Raw genomic sequence first — 21,843 nt, 5'->3', positions numbered from 1 at the left:
CTAGGCAACATCAGCTGAGTTTGTCAGCCCTGATTTTTAAAGATCCAGGCAGATTTTGTACAACCAGGCAGATGCCCTAATGATTCAGCCACTTCAAATGAGACACAGCCTTCTGGCACAAGACCCATGACCACACTCTGCCCTCTTTGTAGCACTACCATGTGGCATTAGTGTTGTCTGTGAGAATCTGCACTTGTTCCCCCTTGACAGGCCAGAGGAACGCTTTCAGTGCCAAACAAATTGCTCCAATAAGTTGATGTGGAGAAGGGCTTTTGCTGGAGAGCAGAATCCTCTGATCTCCATCTGTGCCAGGTGACTTACCCATTCCAGCAATGATGCATCTGTCACAACCGCTAGCTCTGGGTGGTGTAGAGAGAAGGGTGAGCCATCAGTACAATTGACATCTAGCAGCCATCACTACAGATCTTTAGGAATCTCCTCTGACACCAAGATGTAATCTGACATGTTTCTCCAGTGCTGCACCCACTCAGACTTAAGATCTCACTGCAGAGCCCGCATGTGCCACCTGGTATGGTCCACAAGTAGGATGTAGAAGGCCAAGAAGCCTCAAAGCTGCTTTCAATGAGACATAGGTTGAAGGTTCAAACATCCAGATCATAGCCTGCTGCACTCACTGAGGTGGAGATAAGGCTGGGAAAAGCACAGTGTCCAGGATGGCTCTAATAAAGGGGAGCCTCTGCAAAGGAGTTGGTGACTTCGGTATGTTGATGGAAATCCAAACAATGTCAACAGGTCAGCCATCATCAGGAGGTACCCGCGACATTGTGGGACACCCCTTGGTGGGAGTTGCAGAATGAAGAGGAATCATATTTGGATTTTTTGTTCTTCTTCTTTGACTTACCTGATGACTTGGATCTCAAAGAAGAATGGTCACGGAATCAACCTTGAGATAGGGAGCATGTCTGAGACTTTGACTTCCAGTGGAACCAGGCCTTCCTGACCTTTCATCGATGTTCTGCGACAAATAACTTGGGCTCTCTATCCCAGATGGCCTTCAGATTCATCTTTGGATCCATCTTCGCTCACTTGTTGCACTGCGTTAAATTGTGTAAGGAGCCTACACACCAGAGATAGACCGCGTGCAGGTCACCGGTATTTGTTTGTGGCAATCTTTACAGGCTTTAAACCATGTCATTTTTGGAGGGGACTTGTCCTTTGGACACTGGGAAAATTTGAAGAAAAAAAGGCTTTCAGGCCTAAAAGGATTCGAGGAAGGGAGCTCCTGATCTTCCTCAGAAGTTGCAGAAGTGAGGAACTAATGTCACCGTGTGGAAGCGGCAGCTCTGTGGGAACCACAAAGTCACGAGGCAGATCCAATGTGGAGCTGGACGACATCACCTACCTAAGAGCAAAGGAATTGATGAGAACATTCTCCAAATCCAGTCTGGCATCTGAGGATAATCAGAAGCTGAGGAATCTGGCAACAGAAGTATCCTTCAGAAATCAACATTTTCTTAATTTGGCATTGGCTCCTCAGAAATATTCCTTTTTAGGAGTGGCCAGCTTAGAGGACAGCAACAGCTTGTGAGCTGACTTTGGTGACATTTTTACAGTCAGCACAACTACCTCAGCTCAGCTTCTTTGGTGGATTTTTTGTGGATTTGTCTTGGTGGTACCTCAGACATTGAGGATGTTCTCTCTGAGGCTGACTTTAAAGTGACTGTGAGTGGACCCCTTTTATGTAATTTTCCTGAGGTCTTTGAGGTACCTTCTTATTTTTCTTTGGAAGTATGCATATTTGCCTATTTAGATTTTTGAAACCATAGTAAAAGACTACACTCGGTATACTTGAGGGTTTTTGTAGAAAATGTTTGACAAATTTTGCAATCATTTGGCTTGTGATCAAGATATAAACAATATATGCAGTCTTTGTGAGGATCCATAGAAAGAAGCCCCTTTGTGCTATAGATTCTGCAGCATCTAGCATTTCAAACATGCTGTAGTCGTATCAGTTCTACAAAATCCTTGAGATGATGGATATCCTTTCAGAAAGCTACCATGTTTCTTTCCACAGGAACAGTGAGTGGCAGAAATACCACTACACACATTAGACATTAGACATTAAAAGGTTGTTAAGGTTTTACAATGACATAAAAAAAAAACATCTGCAAAACAGGCAAAGTGCCCTTTCCATCAGACCTGACTCTCATGGCAGTTGTATTTGCAAATGTGTACACCGACATCCACATAGTAGCCTGGCAGACATGATGGACAGGCCGTCTGCGTGTCAACGCAGTGGCAGCACCCTTAGCCATGGTGGAATGGGTTCTTAGTCCTTCCAAAGTTTCTATTTTGTCCAGAATATAAATTTCCTGAAAGACTCCCGTTTGTTTGGAATCCATGTCAAGAGGTGTTGAGGGGAAAGAATTAGGATTAACTTTGCTAGTAGATGCCTGCACCACTAACCTTTCTGGAGTACTGTACTTGATAAGAAAGTTAGGGTCTCGGGTGCCTTCTTATGATGCATAGCCACCTGCCTATTCGCTGGTGGACAGGGACATGGTTTGGAGTAAGTTCCCATCAAAGAGTCCCTAAGGGCTTGTCAAAAGGAAGCAAGGCTTTAGACATAGCTGGCCCTATTTGTAAGATTTCTGTAAGAACATTAGTTTTGGTTTCAACTGATGATAACTCTAAATCCATCACTTCAGCTACCCTCTGCACTACAAATGTGAATTATTCACTTTTCTCAGTATGTGGCCCAAGTGAAGATTTTATCCCTGTATCGGGGGAGGTATCAAAGCTACTGGCTTATTGAAAATCTGTGTAAAAATTGTCATCAGTTTAACGAGGGGGTAGATCACCATCAATATCTCCTTCCAGTATGCCTTGGTCAGAATAAGAGCCAAAAGAATAATGGAGCCTCTCTTGGCATGACTGCTCTAGTAGAGGTGACCATTCAGAAACTGGTTGTATGACCATTGGTTGCGCTTTCAACGTTTTGTAGTGTGACATTGGTTGAGATGCAAAAGCAACAAGGTGATGGATGAAATGCTTATATTAATCAGCCATATGCAATCAGTCTTGACCCTGCTCCTCATTGGAACAGTCCAGCCCGAACTGCCAGGCCAGGCCCTCCCTGAACCAGAACACAAGCAACCAAGGACTGGTTTCACCCTAGTTAGGGCTCTTCAGACAGGTATAGCTTGGTTCCAATGGCACAATGAGACCAGGACCCACATCTGGGCATACCCGGCACACTTAGGGCAGAAAATGCAAAAACAACAAGGTGATGAATAACATGCTTGAATTAATATCAGCCACTGGCAATCGCTCAGGCCGCATCCCAATCCATTATTTTTTTGCCCACCATGCCACCTCAATTTGGACCCGGCCTTATATAAATCAGTCTTAACCCTGCTCTTTACGGGAACAGTCCAGCCCGAACTGCCAGGCCATATCCTCCCTGAACTGTAACACAAGCAACCTAGGACCACTCTTCTGCCAGGTATAGTTTGGTTCTAATGGCACAGTGAGCCCAGGACCCATGTCTGGCATTACCCCGTTCACTTAGGGGGGCAAATACAAAAGCTACACGGTGATGGATGGAATGCTTGAATTAATCCCAGCCACTGACAATCACTTGGGGATGTATCCCAATCCACCATTTTTTGCCCACCATTCCACCTCAGTTTGGTTGAGATTGGGCTGAAGTGGATGCAGGGTCGAACATCGGAACCAAGATCATGTCTTGGGGCCTGAAGTCATGCCAGAGAGAGCCAGTAGAGCACAAACAATCTGCAACATGGCCTCTTGAAGGTTTCCAATTGCTGCTGGGTCACTGATGGCTCGGGATGTTACTGGTACTGCATGACCCAGTAGGCCCCTGCCTCAGGGAAGTTGCATGCTACTGTGGTACCTAGATGGGCGTTTGTGGGTAGCTGGGTGTCTGTCAGGGGTGGGTAGTCTAATTTCCTGCTGCACACAGCCAAAGGTCATGCACAGCTGGGATCTGGCCAGCCACGTTGGGGTTGGGTGCAGCACCAACAAGCTGTGTGGTCAGTTGTGCGCAGCGGGGTTGGGCACCTCTGGGGGTCTGGGGGAAGGGCCTGACCAAAGGATAGGCCCAGTGGCTATGCCTGTGCTCTGTACGGCCAAAGGGGAAAAGAAGATATGCATCCTCCAGACTAAATTACATTTTCCTGGGGAACATAGGCCAAAAAGAAATGTTTACTTTATGGAAGCTCATGTAAAAAAACACAAATGCTGCATATTCGAGGGGGACTTCCGACCACTCAGTCAGTGCAATGTAAGTGTGGCACTCATTGATGGAGTCCCTAGGCTACGTAGACTATAAAATATATAAATATATAAACTAGAAAATATATGGTTGTGATAATTTTCCAAAAAGGCCCAGGGATGATACCTGTGACCAAAATAAAGGTACAGCAAACCAGCATTTCACAATTATAGTGGCTTTCAAAATTTTGCAAATACACTGCACTCATTTTGTTACCATTGGGAACCCCAACTGCATTGAAAACTTACACATAACTACTACCCTTCATGCTCAGAAGAGCCAAGTACATACCGATGTGGGTCAAGCCTTGGCAGGAATATTTCCTTGTGAGAGGAAAGTTCAAGCAACTAACATATTTTGGAAAATAAACGCAGAAAATCAGACAAACACAGTGTATGGCACATTTTTCCAGCCCCCAATTCAAGTTGAGAGAAGCCTGTCACCCAAAGGCGGAAACCTCAGGATGTGTAGATGCTGAAAATCTATGCACGTGGTAGATTTCAATAAATCTCAGGGTGATACCTGCGACCACCAGACAGGCACCCCGAACCGGCACTTCACTTTCATCTGCTTTCAATATTCCCCAAATTCAGTGCTTCTCAATTTGCTGCCGTTGGCCCTGGAAAACCCACAAGAGACAGAGGAACACAGATGAGTGTCACCTCTTGACAGAGGCAGGTTCATGTTTGAGTTAGACTGGGGGAAATTACCATGTTTTGGGAAAATGTTGTTGAAAATCTTTCAAAGCCTTCTCTTGGCCAGCCAGTCAAGGATGGGGGAGGTCTAGTTTGTAACAGTAAATTTGTTACGATAATCAGAATCATGAAACACATGGGGCCTGACTAAGATTCTATTTGCAAAAAAGAGGTTGCAGATTGTGCACAAACGTTTTGAGAATGGAACTGGATTTTGTGAACCAACCTATGTTCCATTATGTCACAACATTACCATTCTCAGGGTTTCACAGAACGACCTTTCTAATTAATATTCATTATGCAGATTGCACAGAAATGGTGGCCTGCAAGGGACAGCAGACTACCAGTTCTGTGTCTGAAATCCTAAACTGGAAACATTTTTTACAAAACTGGCCAAGCTGCTTTTTTTTTTTTTTAAGGGAAAATCCATTTTGGGAAAACTTGGTAAGGAGTAGGCAGTTGTCTCTTTGAGGAGTTGATAATTGGTCAATTGTTTGCAACCACAAACTAGTGATAACTTAGTTACTCATTCTTACACAATCGCATTTTGTAAGGAACGCCCCTTTCAAACCTGTTCCAAATTGGAATTTGGTATGGGTTGCAAAACCGACTGTACAAGTCGGAAAAACATTTCTGACTCCTAAAACAGATTTTGTACATAACAAATAGGGATTTTACTGCCACAACCCTAGTGATTGTGAGAATAGCGGGGTTTGTGAACGCAAAATCCTTTTGTCCATCTGGCCCATAATTGTTAACCTTTCCATATAGCCCTGGTTTTGATATTTACCATCACATACACAGTGATGCTTACTCAATTTAGTGACCCGCACTATTATTACATATTGATGCACCCAATGTTTCCTAGGAAACCCACATTTATTTGGAATTGCCAGACTCCAGCTAATCAGGGATTTTCTGAGTGAGGAGAGATGCTGACGGAACGTGGAGACACTGAGAGGAGGAGCCACGAACGCTCTGAGCCCCAAGCACCTTGCTGAGCCGCACCGTGCTGAGCCTCAGCCGTTTGCCGTCCAACCGGCTGTACAGCTGCAACTGCCCAGCTGATCTGCTAGGCGCTTCAGGAAGCTCAGTGCTGGGGATGTTCTTGTAGCCAGCAGATCCGCCAGCAGAGCCACCCATCCTCCCTCCCCCAAGAAGCAGCCCAGCAACCTGTGAACCCATGCTGCTCCGGAAGGGCTCTCGGGGCATTCTCAGCGCAGTTCAGCATTGTGCTGCTGTGGCGGTGTTGCGTGTTGCTGTCGCAGGGCTTGTTGCAATCAGAACTGTCTTGAGCCAGGGGCCAGAGCGTGCGTGGAAACCCAGCAAGGCCGGCTCTAAATTGCAGCTGCACCACACGCTGCAGCAAAGTTAGTCCTCTTGCAGCTGCATCACGTCTGGAGCTGCCACCGTCTCGGTCTCAGGGGGGCTCAAGTGGTAAGCGTGGAAAGCAGGCATTCAGGCAGCTGGTGGCCGGTGTGAGGTAGACAGACGTCTCACCCTAATGCCTGCTTCTGGCCCCCCCCCCCCCGGCCCTCCTGCGTGTGAAAGGAGGCAGTGGTTGTGTTGGACGGCCGAGGAGGAAGGAAAGAAGATCCTCCCGAGTCGCGGTGGGTGCCAGAGCCGATCTCCAGAGTGTGTGGTGGGATCCGTAAAGCCATGAAGGCAGATAAAGGTGCGCAAGTAGAGCTTCATCCCCCAACCTCATGTAAAGTTGAGGCGGGGGCTTGTGGATCTGAGGAGGCAGTAGTGCTTTCCGTGGTGGCCAGTTGCCCCCCTGAGCATTGCACATTATTGTTGAAGAGCGGCTATACCCTAAATCCCATACCCTGATTTATTCTGAAGAGGAGGATATCAGGAGATCACCAGGAGGAGAGAAAGAGAGGAAGTTTCCCGGGGGTAATCTGCCCGTTTGGAGTAAGTGACTTACCCCTCCTATTCTTAGCAGAGCCTGATGTATCTGCAGTAGCTTGTGACTCATGTGCTTGGCGCTCTTTGAGTAGAGGAAAGCATAACCCGATCTGCTGCTGCAGTGCTCGTGCCTGCCACCTGTGTGTGTGTGTACCCCCGTGCGTATAAGCTACAATTCTAGAAAAACAGTAAGGGAGTTAGAGCTTGAACTCTAGTTGAAGACTATTTTGAAGTCCGTTAAACTCCGTTGGGGGATGAAATACACGGTGTGTGGAGGCAGCGGTAGTGGCTCCAGAAAGTGGGAGCTAGAGGAAAAGTTCCCTTATAAATATATAGTCCATCTTCCCCCCGGAGAAGGTATACAGCATGCCCTCGAGCAAAGTTCAGACACACGGGTGGTTGTACAAAGAAGGGACCGAAAAGCATTTCTAGAATAAAGGCGGTCACTAATGAGTGTCAGCTTCCGGGAGATACAGTAATCAGTTTAGAAGGAGGTGATATGCTTCCGACATAGCAACGGAGGACGCCCCGAAAGACAGCGGGTAAAGAACTGCTGTAACACCACTGGGTGCATCAATTAAAGAATTTATTGGAAAATACTTTAAAAAGACTCCTAAGGTGTCGCAGGTTATAAAAAGGAAAAGTACACCTGAATCCAATCAGAGTGAAATCGAACGGCGTATAACAAATTACTTCCATACTTCGGATTCCCTACAGACTGAGGATTTCTTCCTAGGGGGAGGATCAGATGAGACCATTGGGGGGATGCTCTTGATGGAACCTAGGCTATCCTCATCACCTTGACTCTCACCCCAAGTAAGGGGCAGCGTTATCTTAGAGGAAAGAACCCTGTTCTGTACTGGATTAAAGAAAGAGAAGGAAAGTTTAGGAGAGGGTGACAAAGTTGCACGTAAAATGGACACACAATTTCCCTCTCCCTTAGGTAGGCGGTCCGCTCTTGCCTTAGATATCACTGCCGTACCTGCTGAGTCCTTATTGGAAGTAATGTTCTTAATGCAGACAAAAACCCTACAGGCTATTCTAGAAGTACGTACGGTAAATAATGGTTTAGTTAAAGTACATAAAAATCAACTACAAGGGCCAACAGAAGAATTGAAACAAATAAATAGCTGTATGCCGGTACTGGTGCGACCAGCACCAGAAAAAAGGGATTAGGAGACAGGTACTACTGTAGTAGTAAAGGAGAGCTAAGAGATGTAAGAAAGAAAACAGAACTCCCATCAGTATATGTTTCTAAACAACCAATGCTGGTGATAAAAAGGAGTCAAGGTTGGGGAATGAGGGGCTATATACTCTACTTCAATATTTTGAGAAGTAAACAGAGGAATAATTGAAGGAAAAGTCCCAAGGGAAGTGGGGGGGAGGATAGTTTGGTATATGAAATTAAGAACACCCCCAGGACTGGTACAAGAAGCGGTTGCCCCCAAAAAAGGGAGTATACTGCAAAAGGGACCCAAAATACCAAATATAGAAGATACCCAGTTAGTAAAAGAGAAGAGGTGTCCCCAAAGGAGTGTAATGAAAGAAAGCAGGGAAAGCAGGGGAAAAAGGAAGGAAGTGGCACTAGAAAGTTGTTAATAAGTGGGAAAAATGGACAGGAAGAAAATTTAGATCGCCAGGAGAAGGGTAGCCCCTTACCATTACCAAAGGACCCCAGAATTAAAAGGAAGTTGGAATGTGTAAATGGAAGTGAGAATAGGTGGATATATTTGGGACCCTGGGGAAGGGAGATTGGGAGGAAATGGCAGAGGAAGCTTAAGCTTTTGAATTGTTCATGCCTATTAGAAGTTATGGGCATGTGTCCAAGTTTATGTGAGATTCGGTCAGAGGACATAAAGTAAATAGGGTTTACTATAAACTCTGAAGGGGGTGAGGTGACAAAGGCACTTTTTTATTCAGGATTTGTTAGACAATTCGTATTGAGGGTAGAGAAGGAATTAGAGAAGGAGGGTATAGGGTTGGTCCAAATAAGAGAATCTGAGAATGGAGAAAGAAATAGTAGAGCCCTCAAGTGCCATGCAGGCTTGCTCCCCAATCAAGTGCAGTATAGCCTAGCAGGCCCTAAAAATCTAAGAACATGTGTGGACGGAAACAAAGGCAGATTAAGTGTAACCATAGATACTGAGCATAAAGACCCAAGAGCTGATGAACCGTTTTGAGCACATCTTAAACCCCCTTGGTATCTATAGCAGGGGGAGCTGAGTGAGTTGGACTAGGAATCAACCTCTTCGCACAGCCATCAGCTTTTTACCTGGAACTTAAAAGGTTATAAAAAAATACTTAAAACAAGATTTATTCAAAGAAAGGTTGGAAAACGTTGATATCGTGTGCTTCCAGGAAACTTGGTTGTGCGAAGAACCCGAACCAGTAAATGGCTTCATGAGGCCCTTTAGAGGTGCCACTCGACAAGTGCCAGGTCGTCCCTCAGGGGGACTAATTACCTTGACCTCGACTAGAATAGCCAACAGACTCACAGAGGTAAAAACTAAAAGTTGTTGGCTACTAGCTGGTCAAGTGGACCTTTATAATAATATTGGAGAGTCAAGACAGCTCTTGATAATCAATGTATATATTCAGCCAGGGATGATCCCCAATTATGATATTCAGCTTGGTCCACTTGAGGAAGATTTGGAAGCGATATGTATAGGCAAAGCGGAACAGCTGGTTCTGATCTTTGGAGATTTTAACCATAAACTAGATCCTGCAAGTAGTGATAAATTGTATAAGGATCTGCTGACAGCTGCAAGGATACCGCAAAGTATTTTCCCCAAGACAGAGGGTACTGCCTGGGATAAGGCCCTAGTAACAATCTTAGGTTCTCTAGGTTTGTTCTGCATTAATGGACGCTTGAATACAGACCGCCAGTCAAAACAGACTTTTCTAACAGGCAATCAGGCTTGCCCTGTTAATTATGCCTTCATAAACGCTTGGCAGTTTGTAGAAGTATCGGGCTTTGGATTTGTGCACCTAGAGGGTAGTGATCATTGGCCCCTACAGCTAACACTCAGGACAGTGAATAACGCCCTAAGAGAAAGAGAAAAGACCCCAATTATGTTTTTAGGGGATACAATAGGGTAATTGAGAAAATAGTAGATTGCCTGAAAGTAAAATTAAAAATAACACAGGAGAACAAGTCTAAGGGAGAAGTCAGAAGGGGCAATAAGTAAAATTAAAAATAACACAGGAGAACAAGTCTAAGGGAGAAGTCAGAAGGGGCAATAAAAATACCTGGTATAATCATGAGTGTAGTCTCCAGAAGCAGAAGGTCTGGAAACTAGAAAGGGTTCTCAGAAAAAGATGAACTAAGGAGGTAGAATGGAAGCCCCACCTAGCTAAGCAAGATTATAAAAAAATCTTAAGGATGAGGAAATGGGAGTATATAAATAGGAACTGGGAAGTAATGATAGATGTGATAGGAACGCATAACATTAGGGGGTTCTGGCAGTTGGTGAGGGAGGGAAAAGCCACTGGGAATATGCGATGTTTGGTTGGTGAAGAGGATTAGTATAAACATCTGTGTAATGTATACAGAGTGAAGGATGATGAGGTAGAACAAGGAATTAAGGTTGAGATAGGTGGGGGCTTAAGATCAGTGTTCTCCTTGCAAAAGTTAAAAGAAAGAATAGCAGCACTTAAACTGACTAAAGCAGCGGGCCCAGACAACCTTCCAGTGATAATAATAAAAAATAATGTTGACTGGTGGGCTAGACTTTTTTATGTCACTTTTCACAAAATTCTGGACTCTGCCTGTTTCCCTAAGAACTAGAAAGTTGCTATAATTAAGCTGATCTTTAAAAAAGATGATTAGTTTACTGGACGTAGGCGAACATATTTTTGCAAAGCTATTGCTGGGTCGAATTAAATCCTGGGAAGAGTTAAACAACTTTATCCCGGTAGAGTAAGGCGGTTTTAAAGAAGACCACTCGACAATAGACCACTGTTCTAGTGTTTGGTCATTAGCAAAAAAGGCAATTGAAATACAATGGGGTCTATTCTGCTGCTTTGTTGATTTCCGTGCTACTTTTGATTCGGTGGATCGGAATTTGTTATGGGATATGTTGGAACGGTTTGGGGTCGATCTCGATCTACTCTTTCTCCTTCAGGGTCTACATTTACAAAATTGAGCCCAAATGATCTTAGATACGGGTGGATTGCTCTTAAAGAAGATCCCTATAAAGAATGGGTTGTGACAAGGATGTGTTCTGGCCCCACTATTGTTCACTATATTTCTGTCTGACTTTCCAAGCTCATTAAAGGAGGTAAAAGGTCTTTGCCCTAAAATGGATGGTACTCATATTTCATGTTTATTATACACAGATGACCTGGTGATAGTTGATATGACAGAGATGGTGCTGCAAAGAAAATTAGATGCTTTTAATTCTTTCTGTCAAAGGAAAAAACTTACAATAAATATGGATAAAACAAAAACAATGGTGTTAGGGAAAAAGAGGAGGGGCATTTCTTGGTATTCGGGAGGAGATAAAGTAGAAATGGTTGAAAAATACAAATATTTAGGCATGTGGTTTGACTCCGAATTAAGATGGAAAGAACATATTGAGACTCTAATAAAACCCACAGCTTTAACATCAGTATGGGGTTTAAAACAGTTTAGTAGGAAGTATGGAGGACCGTCCCTCCGTCCAGTACTTTCCACCTTTCATGTTATGGTACGTCCTCAATTTTAATATGGTGTAGAAGTCTTGACACTCTCCAAGAAGTTAAACTGGGAGGCGGAAGAAAGCAAATGTGTAAAACGCTTGCTCTCACTACCTCCCTCAAGTATGATACAAGATATGAGGGCGGAGTGCCAAATAACGGCGTGGAGTTACCAGGAAATGCAAGCCGCATTGAAATTCTGGTTGAGCAAATCACAAGATTATGTAAAATGGAAAAAAGACAAGCAAATTAAATTAGGCATCCCAAGTGAGAGGACAGTTAGAAAAGATTTGTGTCCTCTTAGGCTCGACCGCTAACCAGTGGCGCAGAGAACCAATTTCAAAGCAGGAGTTGCGTGCAATGGTAAATAAAAGTGCAAGAGAAGCAGACATAGGGTACTTGGAGGGAAAAATCTCCACCCAGTTTATGGTGTGTGGGTGGAGAAATGCTGAACATTTCTCTTATATCGAGGCTCTACCTAACCCGAAATTAAGAGACGCAGTGTTAAAATTCAGGGTCGGGTTAAACCGTGGTCATATGGTCCCCAAAAGAAAAGCCATAATTATGGATAACCGGGGCTTATGTACATGTGGCTTACAACAAAAAGGTAGTGCCCAGCACATATTATTGGATTGTCCATGGTATTTAGAAGCACATAAGAAGTTTTTAAAACCAATCTTTAGGGAATATAATGTTTATAATCTGGATCAAGCACTTCAGCTATTGGTGGATATGAGATTTCTGAATGTGACTTGTGCGGTAGGTCAATTTTTAATTGCAATACGGGGTGTTTTGATAGGGCTCGCAGGTTCCTCGTAAAATGTAAGAGCGTAGTATGCAAGGCATTATATAGAGATGGCATTTTTTAAGATAAATGATGTTTTTAATAACATTGCTGCTTTTATTTTTCTACTGCTGGATTGTACAATTTTTCATATGTCATAGTTGCTCTCCTCCCGAGAAACACAGGACAACTGTTTTATCATCCTATTTTTAGAATTAGGTTTAAAGTAAAGCACTGTCACTTTATCTAGACTTGCGCCATATGTAAACCATAAGAATTTTTGTTTTTATTAGGAATTTAATCGGGTTAGACCGGTTTGTACAATGCACTTTGTATTACAGTCTGTAAAGCATTTTTGAATAAGGGATTAGTAAAATAATAATGGATTATATTATGAGGACATTGTAATTATGAACAAATATGAATTAAGAACAACCAGGTGGGTGTAAGCTGGGTGACAGATTTATTTTAAGATCCATTGTATTGTGTATTCATGTTGTATGCTTTTATGGTTTTTAAGCCAAATAAAGATTTTTTTTTTAACTGAGCAAATCAGTGCAATGTTTCCTTGGCTAACATTCCAGTAGGGAGGTTTCTCTATTTGAAAAATACTACAAAACTGAGCAAATGTGTTTAAAAACCTCCACATATTTCTTCTTGTCAGAGTACAGTAAGATATTAGTGAAGGATTTTTACCAATATAAAGCTCTGAATGTATTTAAAAACCCATAATTTGTGTGGGTGCATAAAACGACCAAAGAGGTACATGGGTTTGAACAGCCAAACGTTGTTTTTGAAAAGAAACTTTTGGCACATGTGTGCGCAAAACATTCTGGCAATTTTAAGGGTTAAAAAGTAATTGTCAGTTTTGTCAATAGGTGGCAGTGTCCAAACCACACTGGCTGGTACTAGAACACCTTTGATTAGGAGGAATAGAGTACCCATAAAGCTAACGTTTCCCTTCTTCGAATGTGAATATTTGAAAAATAGCAGACCATAATAAAAGTGTTGCCTTTATATTTATAGATAGTTCTCATGATTTTTGTGATTACCTAAGATGAGTCGGAATAAGGCGCTGTGTATACAGTTTAAGGATATCTCTGATTCTTTTTCTTCCTTCAGGTTTGGTTACCCAGATCCAGATTACCTTAGAAGAGTCAAGGCAGAGCTTCAAGCCAAGGGAATCAAATGAGGCTGTGATCCTAACTACTCTCACTTTACTTTACAACACTTAGCTTTAATCTTTCAATTCTCAATTTACCTTTGCCATTTCATTTAGATCAATCATTCCCCTCCTCATTCTTATCGTTTGAACTGGCAAACCCATGCAGCAGAACAATTTAATAACAAAGTCAATTTGTGAGATGGGTGTATGGGACTTTCTGGGAAAAATGTGGTGGAGACTCAATTACTAAAACAGTATCTGAGGAAAAAACACTACCTTTCCATAGGGACCCTTGGACTAAAACTGATTCAGGTATTTCAAATTCATTACATGCTGTTTTGTACACTGTTATAGAAACAGAGCAATTTTGTTTTTCTCTCCAGAGACCCATTTCAGAGCCATTTTGCCCAGGTTTTCTTGATTCTTCTGCTATGATTTATGCAAATGAGATTTCATTGGTGGAGTTAACACTGGAAATAAATTGTTTCATATTTTAATGAGGCATAGTATTCTAAATCTCTGGGGAATTCCACAGTGGTGCTCACAGAGTGAGGAGAGAAATTGAGACAGTAATGTAATGAGAAATACTTGAGAAGAAAGCCTATTTTCTCATTATCATTACTCTGCGGAGGCCCCTTCTGCCTAGATAGAGACAGCTTGTTGAAGTAGGTCAAAAAACATTCTCGCCTATTGCAACTCAAGCATCGCTGGTAAATTAGTACTTTTATAATGGTATTTTATGATAAAAAAGGTGGAACTGATCTGACCACATGTTAACTATGATGCTGGGGAATGGCAGCACAGCTGCTAACTTATTAATTGATAGCAAGGCAGGCTAATTCACAACTTGAAAATCAAAACAGTGTTAACCCTTTTTTGCCAACACCCCTACCATGGTAAGTCTGTGAATGCACTAAAGTCCATGGGTAGATGCGTGGGAACACCCACGCTCCACCCACGGAACGCCTCCCTGGGGCATAGTAATGCAAGGCAGTGACTTGTGGTGCCTTGCGTTACTCCAGTTTTATCGAACACTGCAGGGCCACGCAAGGTGGCCGTGCGAGGTCTTAGGCAGAGGAGTTTCAAAGCACAACATTCCTCTGGAAACACTCCATCCCATGGTTTCAGTAATCCTAGAGGCATTACAACCAAGAGAATCTCTTAAGCCTCTCCTTCTGCTAGTCCGTGGGAACACCATGTTGTCTTTCATGGATGTTTTACGAAAACATTGACAACAAGACTTTCTACGAAAACTCAGTGAGAGTTCACTGATAGCCAAACAAGTGATCAGCACAGCTGTAGACTCTGTAGAATTAGATTCCACTTTCTATTGCCATGGTATCGCAATTTGGTCTTCCTAATTTGGACTCAACAGCTTGAAGCCTGAAGCTCAATATAAGATTTTAAATGTTCCTTTTTTAAGGTCAGCTCTGTTTGGTCATCATTCAGAAGGCAAGATGGTCAAAATGAAAAATTAAGCGTACTGTAGACCCTTGAGGCAGAGGGATTTCAAGAAAAGATTTTTCAAACAGTTTAAAGTTAAATACCACTGATTCTTCCAGTGGAGGGTTCAATTCCTTTAGCCGCAGCAATATCCACAGGGCCAAAGACACCAGTACCAAAGGCATTCTTAAGACAACCTCAAAGCCAACAACCCCTAGAAGAAGACATTTCTCCTCATAGACAATGACAGACAAATATCCACTAAGCCCTCTTTCCCCATCCTTTATCAAGAAAAGGCAATTTCTTCTCAACCATTTTACATTACTGTCTCAATTTCTCTCCTTACCCTGTGAGCACCTCGATTTAGAGTACTATGCCACAGTGTAAACTCTACCAGTGAAATTCCATTTGCATAAACCATAGCAGAAGAACCGTGTTATTCCTTGAACGGCAAACATTTCTGTTTGTGGTGCCAAAGCAATGGTCACAATCCTACAGCCTGTCAAGAGGATGTTATACTATCTTATCTCCTGCAGTTGGCACAGCTAAGCTTCAGCTTTTATCTATTAAAGTGTATCCGGTAGCTATAACTGCATATAGGAGATTCTCACAATCAGATTTCCTTATTTCATTTTCCAAGATACCAGTAACTAAAGACTTCTTGGAAAGACTAAAGTAAGTATGCTGACTAGTCCATTGACCTCCGCTGTGAGAATCAAATCTAGTTCTATCAAAAATTATGGGTGTGCAATTTAATCCTATTCACAGCCTCACTTCTGCTCAGGGGTGAGCATGAGACAGACTCTCTCTTCCATTGAACCTTTTACTGTATTCCAATCTAACAGAGCAGTGATGAGGACACACGCTTCCTTCCTCCCAGAGATCGTTTCTAAATTTCATATCAACCAAACCATTATATTAGCACCTTTTTCCCAAATCCCTGGTGACACCTGCTGAACAGTCCCTACACTCGTTAATATAAGAAGGGTACTTCTTTTATACCTTGACAAGACTAAAACCTTTAGAAAATCCAATCAGCTGTTTGTGAATTATGGCTGTCTTAGGCTTTAGCAACTTACAAGCAGTCTATTGCTAGATGGGTAATTGCTTGCATCAATCACTGCCTGCTATCATGTAGCAAACAAGCCTCTCCAAAGTAGATCTCAACTACTCCCAGCAAGAGCTAAAGCAGCTCCAATAGCATGGCTCAATAATGTTCCAATTTCTGATATTTGTAAAGAGACAACTTGGAAATCTGTACATACCTTTACTAAACATTATTGCCTATTCTCAGATACACAAACTGATGCAGGTGTGGATCAGGAAACAGTTTGAAACCTTATCAAGTGATCCATAGTCGAGCTAAAGTCACCATTAATGTTCTCATTTTGATAGTCTTTCCTAATGCACAACAGCTGCTTTCTAAGATTTTAATGTAGCTTGCTACTCTGTTCAAGTATTTATGACTATCAGTGAAGTATCTATGAGGCAGAAGAAAAGGTTACTTGTAGGTCCAGTTGTGCATCGTAGAAGAAAAGGTTACCTGTAGTCCTGGTTGGTTCTACATCGTAGGAATCTTCTTTGAAGTCATAAATAGCCCCCCCACCACCACCACCTCTGGGTAGAGTTGGGCACAAGTAATCACTATTACAAGTCTTTCTTAAAAAACAACTGGCCCTGGGAGGCAACGGTCATTACAGTGTATCATGAGGAGGGAATCCCCTTCACAGCTTTTAGTGTAGGGCTCTCAGACTGCATATTGACTGCGTATTGACCTCCCTGGTATACACGTTCAGCCTCTTTTGCAATAAAGATGCTGAAATGCAGACCGAAAATGAGCATTTCTTCAATTCTAAAAGCTACATTGAGGAAAAACACACCTGATGAGTCCCTAAAGGGAGCCATTCATCATTTGACACACGCAGCACTGAGTCCCTAAAGAGAGCCATTCATCATGTGACACACGCAGCACTGAGTCCCTAAAGGGAGCCATTCATCATTTGACACACGCAGCACGGAAATATCCAAGAGTTTACTAGTTTATAACTTCAATGAATATTCCTGTGATGACGAACAAGGACTATAAGTAAGAAAACGTAAAGTACCTGTAGTTCTGATTCTGCATCACTGGAATTTCCATTGAAGTAATAAATGCTTGAATAATTCCCCGCTAGTTGCGCAGACCTCCAGGTTCGGTGCACACTGTGGAATCATTCAAGTGTTTATGATTATTGATAAAGATCCTACGAAGCGGAACATAAAGCAGGACGATTCACCAGCAAACGCATCAGCCAGACTGACGATACTCGTTTTTTTGGCATCTCTTGTCTAGTTGACTAGTCAAGATCCACAGTTCCCAAGTCAAATGTGGTAACATATGGTTGCTGATCCTTTTCCACACCAACCTCAAAGCTGTCAAATACAGTGCCCTTGTACTTACAATCTCATTTTCAAGTTTTTAGAAAAAATTTTAAAATGTGACTTTCTAATGTGTAACTTTTCAGTTTTAATTCTCTTTTAATATTTGTTCTTAATGTAGTTGTTTATGTTTGTTTGCTCTATAAATATGTATAACATGACTGCCCATCCTTCTTCTCAATCAAAAGAGTCTAATTTATTCTTTGCTAATGAAAAATCCGCTCCGCAAATATGCCAAGAGTGACAATGTAATGATGTGACAAAAGTAACATGTGAGTTAAAAACAACCTGACTGATGAATGTTTGGGATGGGGAATAGAGATGGAGACTTTAAATTCTACATTTTGAATGAACTGTTCAATGTCAAACACCCCACGAGTAAAATCCTGGAATACTATGCAGCTCGTCAAACAAGTGACTCAAAATTGGAAGCAACAAGTGAGTTAGTGGTCCTGAATGTAGGTCCTTTACCTTGAGGACATGAGAGAGCCTTAAGCCCGATGAAACGGCATATTTTGGAACAGGACTCAAGCATGTGTCAGGGTGCTGGTGTCAAGGAAAAGTGAGTATAATACCAAACTAAATCATAAGAATGTATTCAAACTGTTTGTATTCTGCTCTTTGTGCCTAACCACGCAGGAGAAAGAAATAGCTGCCATGTCATTCGTTGGCAAAAGTATAATTGTTGAGGTCTAATGTCCTCACATTCGAAAGTAAGCTATTGAACAAACAGGGTGCTCATAGAGGCTGATAGTGCGAAAATGTAACACAAAAGGATGAATAAAATATTTTTCTGCAAACTAATTTTTTTCCGGATATGAACACAACTCATCAGATTCCTTCCTCTGACTAGACATATTTGTACAAAACCAAAGTCTTTCAAATTCAGACAGGTAATTAGGAGATTCCAAATGATTTTCTTTTGGATGTTCAGACTTGACAATTCAGTAGCATCGGTGTAGAAAAGACCTGGCTCTATTGCATATATCATCATTCATCATTTCAGCTTTATTTCGGCAAAACAATACCATAAAAGCATACTGACAAAATTCGTACATTTCTAAAAGGGAACAAAAGCACTTTTGAAAAAGACGATAAAGTCAGATCAAGACCAGAACTCCCTCAGGGCCATACAATACAAATGGGCAAGTTGTGGATATGAGTGTTAAACAAATAAACAATTAATCAATAAAAACACTATAAAAATATAAAATACACATCATCATACAAATCACCATATAAATATTATAAAATACCTATAAATATAAATCTTTATACAAAACCAGTTAAGATTGCTATCCCACTAATAGTGGCAATGACTATGTACTAGCACAAATAATGACCATTAAAAAAATAGGGTGCATGTTTTTAGGAAAAAATGTTTGCGTCTGGCATATCATAATGCCTCTAAAAATCCTGGCAATGTGCATACCGTCATCAGATGAGGGGTTGTTTAGCTAATTTTTAAAAGGTGATTGACAGTCCCTAGGACCCAACGTTTTCTATCTTTCCTACGTGCCTATATTCATTTAGAAGCCGTAAAAGGGGTACAAACAGGTAATACAAATGCACATTATTCCAACAGCAACTAATATTCTCTTAACTACTAAAAACAAATTATCTGATGTTGGTCTTAAGAGCAATAAATAAGAATCAAGTACAGTATTTCATTTATAAAACCCATAAAAAAATACCTCCCGTGCCATCAGGCACTTCTTTGCTTAGCTAAGGGGGGAATTATTAAAATAAAAGAAAATGAATAACTGGATCCAAAAACTAGTTTCATACGTGTCAAACGACCATTCTAGGTAACTTAAGAAACCTCTCCATGACTACGGTCCTTGTGCCAAGTGTCAGTTTGGGGACCGTGGATTAACTGTGGAAGTTTTGCCTGAGTTAAAGCGCTTACAACCTCAGGCCTGCCTTGTCTCTGATGAATGAAATTGCTAGTAGAAACCGGGTTAGACCAAAAACAACATATGGTAACGTACTGGATCTCAAGAGTCTTGCTGCTTCATTGCAGTTCCTGATTCCAACGTTCCTGCAGATAGGTCGGATCCATTTCCTCCTCTGTTTTTCATAAGCAATGCAGTTTAAAAGAACATGATCCATCGTTTCCGGAGTCTCCATATTACACAGCTCACAGGTCGCCTCATGACTACTCCCATTCGGGAGGCCCCATTTAAAGGTAAAAGCCTTAACCTGGAGAATCCCATATCGAAGCTTCATATATAAGACTTTTGCTCGTCTAGGTTGGATAGTATCTATCCATTCCTCAGCACTCGGCAATGGTTTATAATCCAGGAAACTTAGGGTTAGTCTACCTAGATCCTTGTTATAAAAAGGGCTACTAAGAGTAAAGTCCCAAAATACTTGTTTTAGACGGATCTTGGATTGAGTTGTGAGTGTATGCGGTTCATCCCAATAGACTTTCAGCCCTAGATTGTAAAAACATTGCCTAATATAGTGAAGCCATGGGAGGGAGATGGCCTTGTCCAAACCCATGATCTCTGTTAGTGCTTGCCTGTATTGGATCAATTCAGGGGTTGTCCAAAGTCTACACCAATAAAGCAGGGGCCTCAGGGCTGCCAGTTTGCCTATTTGTTTCATATTAATGTCATAGGCTAAAGGGATCAACGGAGTGGATGGAGGTAGACCCAGTACCCCCCTCATAAAATTATTTTCCTGAGTAACCAATGGGGTTAATTTTGTAAACCCCCAGAGTTCAGCACCATATAGAGCAGCGGCCTGTGCTTTGCACCTATAGATCTCAAATACTGGTGACACAATGCTCGTCCTTGAGCATTTGTATTTTTTACTAATTGCCATGGAGCTATGAGTTAGGGAGATAGCAGCTTTACTGATGTGCGGAGCCCATGACAATTTGGCATCAAGCAGTATCCCTAGGTAATTGAAGTTTTTTACTCGTTCCAGTGCCTGCCCTCTAATCCGAATGTTTCTCTTAAGTGCTTTGTGGGGGTTAACAGTCAGGTATTTGGTCTTATTTGTATTTATTTCTAATCCCTTCGAGCTGCAATACTCACTGAATTTATCTAGTAGAGATTGCAAGCCCATGGGAGTTTGAGATAATAGAATGGTATCATCTGCAAAAAGGAGGGCGGGGACTGGAACATCATTCAGTCTTGGTGAATCATGGTTACTTTGTTTCAAATGCTGAACCAGATCATTGATGTATAATGAGAAAAGTGTTGGGGCCAGCACACAGCCTTGTCTCACCCCCCTCTTGATGGGTATTGGGTCTGTCAACTCTCCCTTTGGCCCCCACCGAACTTTTGCAAATGTATTTTCATGTAACCTCTCCAGCTGGGCCAGGAGGTTCCCTGCCATGCCCTGTTTTCCTAGTGCTGCCCATAAGGAGTCTCTTGGCACCAGATCAAAGGCTGCACGCAGATCCACAAATGCAATATAGAGGTGACCTTTCCTTAGTCTAGTATATTTCCACATTATTGTCAATAGCCTAAAGGCCTGGTCGACTGTACTCGTCTGCTGTCTAAAGCCTGCTTGGTATATAGTCATTATGCTGTTCTCTTCTATCCAGATACTAATTCTATTCAGGATCTGTCTAGCGTACATTTTTTGCATAACATCTATAAGGCTGATTGGTCTATAGTTCCCTGGGTCTTCCCTGGATCCTTTTTTGTAAATTGGAATTATTTCTGCCCCTTTCCATGTCTCGGGTATTAGGCCTCCCCTTGCTATAGCGTTATTTAAAAGATTTAAATAAGGTGCCCAAATTTCTATGCTATGCTTGAACATATCCCCCGGGATCTTGTCCAAACCGGGGGCTTTTCCTGGCTTGATTGCTTCAATAGCAATCACCGTCTCCTCCAGACCAAATTGTAACTCGGGTAAAATGCCCCAAGTAGCTAGGGTTTTATGTCTTGAGGGATAGAAATCGAGGGTGGGGGGGTCAGAGTAAAGGTGTGTAAAGTAGTTAACCCATGTTTTGGGATCTATATGATGATCTGTGGTAAATATCCCCTCTTTGCTGCCATGGGTAACTATTTTCCAGAAGGACCTTGTATCATTGCATTTTGCTGCTTCCAGCAGGTCTTGCCATTTTTGATCCTCCCAGTTGCTTTGGGCAGAGGCCAGCGTTTTCTTGTAGCTGGCCCTTGCCTGTTGTACGGCTAATTGATTTTTTTGCTTTAGTGCCTCTATCAGTACTCTTTTCCTCTCCCTACATTTGATAGTATACCATGGACAGCTTGGGGTGGTTTGGACCTTCTCCTTTTTATGCTTGATCTGTAGCTGTTTGGTCAGGATGGGTCTTAGTGCAATACTCAACGAATGGTGAATAGCCGTAATAGGAATGTCACAAGGTTTATTTTCTGCATAAGGCTCCAGGAGATCAGAAAATATGTTGTAAATATTTGTCATTGTTTCCTGATTACCTTGTATTGCTGGCCATTTCACAACCCTTCTATTGTTACTGAGGGTGGGTTGTAACTCCACCTTGTCGTGTTCTGTA

At 42.2% G+C, this 21,843-nt stretch overlaps 1 protein-coding gene across 2 annotated transcripts in view; it reads left to right on the top strand.

The window, feature by feature from the left end:
• The window catches only part of LOC138292157 (E3 ubiquitin-protein ligase DTX3L-like), a 337,908-nt gene extending 320,389 nt beyond the window's left edge, over positions 1-17,519 (top strand). For both annotated transcript variants that reach the window (XM_069230576.1, XM_069230575.1), the window contains one exon: positions 13,448-17,519. In XM_069230576.1, coding sequence (XP_069086677.1) covers positions 13,448-13,517 — 70 coding nt within the window. In that variant the 3' untranslated portion in view covers positions 13,518-17,519. The remainder of the gene's footprint in view (positions 1-13,447) is intronic.
• The last annotated feature ends 4,324 nt before the right edge of the window (positions 17,520-21,843 follow it).

Source organism: Pleurodeles waltl, chromosome 4_2, assembly GCF_031143425.1.
Source record: "Pleurodeles waltl isolate 20211129_DDA chromosome 4_2, aPleWal1.hap1.20221129, whole genome shotgun sequence".
Classification (NCBI taxonomy): domain Eukaryota; kingdom Metazoa; phylum Chordata; class Amphibia; order Caudata; family Salamandridae; genus Pleurodeles; species Pleurodeles waltl.
Note: the sequence above shows the minus strand (reverse complement) of the source record. Positions and strands in the feature narration are given on the sequence as shown.